The sequence below is a fragment of the Austrofundulus limnaeus genome, unplaced genomic scaffold, assembly GCF_001266775.1.
Source record: "Austrofundulus limnaeus strain Quisiro unplaced genomic scaffold, Austrofundulus_limnaeus-1.0 Scaffold1739, whole genome shotgun sequence".
In the NCBI taxonomy this organism is placed as follows: Eukaryota; Metazoa; Chordata; class Actinopteri; order Cyprinodontiformes; family Rivulidae; genus Austrofundulus; species Austrofundulus limnaeus.
In genome coordinates, this window is record NW_013954141.1 from 9,161 (window position 1) to 12,827 (window position 3,667).

Consider the following 3,667-nt stretch of genomic DNA (forward strand, 5'->3'; position numbering starts at 1 on the left):
GTATTTGATAATGTTTTGAACTTTTAAAATACTGCATGATAGAACCAAAAGCTGCACTTAATATTAGAGACAAACTTTGGTGTTTTTTTGATGAGTTACTTTGATTTTTGCTTCTAATTTTCATTTGAATTAGGTTTTCATTCTCTGCAGGTTTCTAAGGTTCTTCTTCTACATATTAAAAAGTTGTTAAACATCTGAGTGGTGCACTACTGCTACTAGTGGTGAGAAAGTGTATTGCACCTTATTCTAAATCAATGTGGTCCCACGGCCCTCTGTGGCCCAAAGTTAAAAACTGTTGTTCTTTTGAGGCCCTCAGGACCACGGCCCACGGTTTAAGAATCGCTGCCTTAGAGGGTTAAAATAATTAATTCTTCATATTTTATCATTTATTGAATTACATTCATCCCAGAGCAGCTGTGTCACAGTATAATTCTAAATATAAACTAAACTAAACCAAATATTTTAAATAAACCTTTGGAAGGCAGTATTTGAAGATTTATGACTAAAACTACATGTGCAAGTATTTTCAATGTATCATAAGTAGAAAAACACGTGCTGGTGTGTCCTGATACAGGTTGTTAGGTACTAGTGTTCTCATAGCTGCTGTGTTTTTATAGAGAGCAATGAGTTCATCCTGTACGCTGTGAGGAACTCCATCCATCGCTATGACTTAGCCACAGGCACAGACCAGAGCCTGCCTCTGGCCGGCCTCAGGGAGGCTGTAGCTCTGGACTTTGACTATGACAGGAACTGTCTGTACTGGGCCGACATCTCCCTGGATACCATTCAGGTTAGTGATGACATTAGTTGGGAGGCAGCTTTAAATGAGGTTATTACTTCTCTAGAGTATTTATGACTCATTATTATGTTGTTATTATGTTGTTATTACACCAGTGATATTGTTTTATCGTGGACTTCCTGTCCCTGCAGCGTCTCTGTCTAAATGGCAGTACAGGTCAGGAGGTCATAGTAAAGAAAGACTTGCAAAATGTGGAAGCGCTGACCTTTGACCCTGTCAGCAGACTGCTTTATTGGGTTGATGCTGGAGCCCAGAAGATTGAGGTAAAGAAAGAAAATGTTTACTGTTAGTTTACATTACACGTTGATAGACAGAGATTATTTGGTTTGAACAATCTGAATGTAAATTAGGACTGTTTTATGGGGCCCAGGCCTCAAATCAGTCCTCTGTCAAAAACCTTGATGTGATTTTCAAACAGCGTTACAAATAATCCAGTCTTTTTGTAAATGTTTTCATTACTGTTTCCTTTAAAGGTCTCTAATCCTGATGGGGACCTACGTCACACGCTACTGAACTCATCCATCCTGGAACATCCTCGAGCTCTGGTCCTGCTGCCAGCAGAGAGGTAAAAACACATCAGGCAAGGTTAGGCGCATCAGCATCACCATGTGTATGCAGAGCATAATGATCCGTTTGCAGAAGCCAGTTGTTAAATTAGTCAAATGGACATGTTTAAGGAGCAGCTGGTCTGAGATGCAAACATGTCACCAACATGGCTCCACTGTTAAGATAAAAGAAAACAAAAGGAGTGTTTCTTCCTCCATCTCCTGACCCAACACAGCACCGATACGCCGTGAAGTTCTATCCTGTTGTTGTTGTTTCTATGCTTAGCCATGCACTGTGCTACATCAAATGTTGTGTTGGAGGGCAGAGGGACAAATGATGGTAATTTATCCCCCACCTCTTCAGCCTGACTATAAACACTCGGTCAGAACAAAGGTGTCAGGAACGACACTGATCTGCTGTCTCACATCGTATTGAAGTATAAACGTAGATTTCGTCTTTAGTTTACTGTGAAAGGAAAGCACCAGGGGTCAGATTCATAAAAGATTGAATGGAAACCATACTAAAAGTGAACGAACGGCCAAAAGGTGAAAATGGCGTACGCCAAAAAGAATTCAGATTTATAAAACTGTGCATACGCATGTTTCTGGGCTTGTTTTGTGCGTACCCAAGCTTTGTAAATCTGACCCCTGGTGTGTAAAATGAATGCAATGCTTTGGATGTCCTGTAGTCTGATGTTCTGGACGGACTGGGGGGAGCGAGCAGCTGGAGTTTACAGGAGCTACATGGACGGAACAAATGTGTCCTGCATCGTGTCAGAAGGTGTCCGCTGGCCCAACGGTATCACAGCTGATGACCACTGGCTGTACTGGACCGAAGCCTTCAGCGACCGCATCGAGAAGGCCGACTTTACAGGGGGCCAGAGGAGCGTTCTTGTTGAGGGTCTGCCCCATCCATACGCCATAGCTGTTTTCAAGGTAATAAAGTCCTCAGAATATTTTATTTTGACCTTTTTATAAATTATACATCTAGAATAGGTTTAAACTGTTACATGCCTGGCTGGAATTCTGGTTTCAGAATGATCTGTACTGGGACGACTGGTCAAAAATGGGAATTTTCAAAGCTTCAAAGGCCGGATCTCAAAGCAATGAGCTGATTGTTGGCAGACTAACTGGGGTCATGGACCTGAAGATCTTCTATAAGGGGAAGAACAGAGGTAAAGAGAATTATTCTCATATACTGTCTATATATGAAAATGAATCAGAATCAGAATATTTTATTGTCATTCACACACAACATCAAAGATGCAATGCAGAACAAAATTACAGTTTAGAACATCCGTCCGGAGAAACACACAAATAACAAAAATGGGGGAACGAATGTCCATGGTCTTGCGCACCAAGTTGTGCTGCCTTTTGCAGCTTGGAATACACACAAGAGGAAAGGTGAGTTAAAAAAGAGCTCTGATCCTGGGTTTTACAAAGAAACAGAATCATACATGCAAACAAAAAAACACTCGCTCAGTGCAAGAGAGCTAAGGAAGGGAGGGGTCTGGGGGTCAAACAACACATAAGGGGGAGGTAAGATGGGGTGGGTTCAGACGAGTAGGTGAAGTTGAGGGAGGGGGGTCTGTGCTAGGCCCAACCATGGCCCCTTCCAGAGTCCAGAGTCACATGATGTTATCATCTCTGCTGAGTTTGCTAGAGTTCAGAGTTACCTCCTCCTCAGCCTATTGAGTTCCAAGGCTGGATCCAACACGGGTGGTGGGGGTGGGAGTGAATCAGGCTCTTTGTTGACATTCCATCCTGGAGAGGTTGAGATAAACACTGCCGTCAAGGCCGTGCCGCTGGGAGCCAAAAAAGAAATTCCAATTGTTTTGGAACAAAGCAGCCTTGAATTTCTTGCTGCTTTTTGTATGTTTTCAGGGAATCTCTGAAGTGGTGAAAAAAATCTGCCGAATTTGGGGTCTTCCTCACCTCTCACTGTCTGAAGCTTCACCCAAATGAAATCCTTATATGCCCGAGGCTCGCTCCTGGGTTATGATCATCGTCAGAATCACATTAAGTTTGCGAATTATTCCCCCCAGCTGAGAGTCTGTGTGCTACCAGCCTGGCAGAATCCTTCAAGTGTGCCTGACAGCTCCTCAAAGGCCCTGTCGATGCAAGACGGTCAGAAACACGGCGAAAAGGGTGTTAAAAAGACAAGTCTTGCGAGTATGATCATAAAGTCATTTATTGATGGGCAGACATGGAACAGAAAGCAATCACGAAGTCTGTTAGATGTGGGCCCGCCCGTCATTGGCGGCCATGCGATGATATACTGTCAGCTAACATCATGTGATAATGAACAACCAATCATAACCTG

At 43.0% G+C, this 3,667-nt stretch overlaps 1 protein-coding gene across 1 annotated transcript in view; it reads left to right on the top strand.

Moving 5' to 3' along the window:
• Positions 1 to 617: 617 nt before the first annotated feature.
• The window catches only part of sorl1 (sortilin-related receptor, L(DLR class) A repeats containing), a gene marked incomplete at both ends in the record, with an annotated part of 39,606 nt that continues 36,556 nt past the window's right edge, over positions 618 to 3,667 (top strand). Inside the window, 5 exon segments of the mRNA XM_014033439.1 lie at positions 618 to 790; positions 931 to 1,062; positions 1,273 to 1,364; positions 2,034 to 2,280; positions 2,381 to 2,519. Of these exon segments, the coding sequence (XP_013888893.1) occupies positions 618 to 790; positions 931 to 1,062; positions 1,273 to 1,364; positions 2,034 to 2,280; positions 2,381 to 2,519 (783 nt within the window).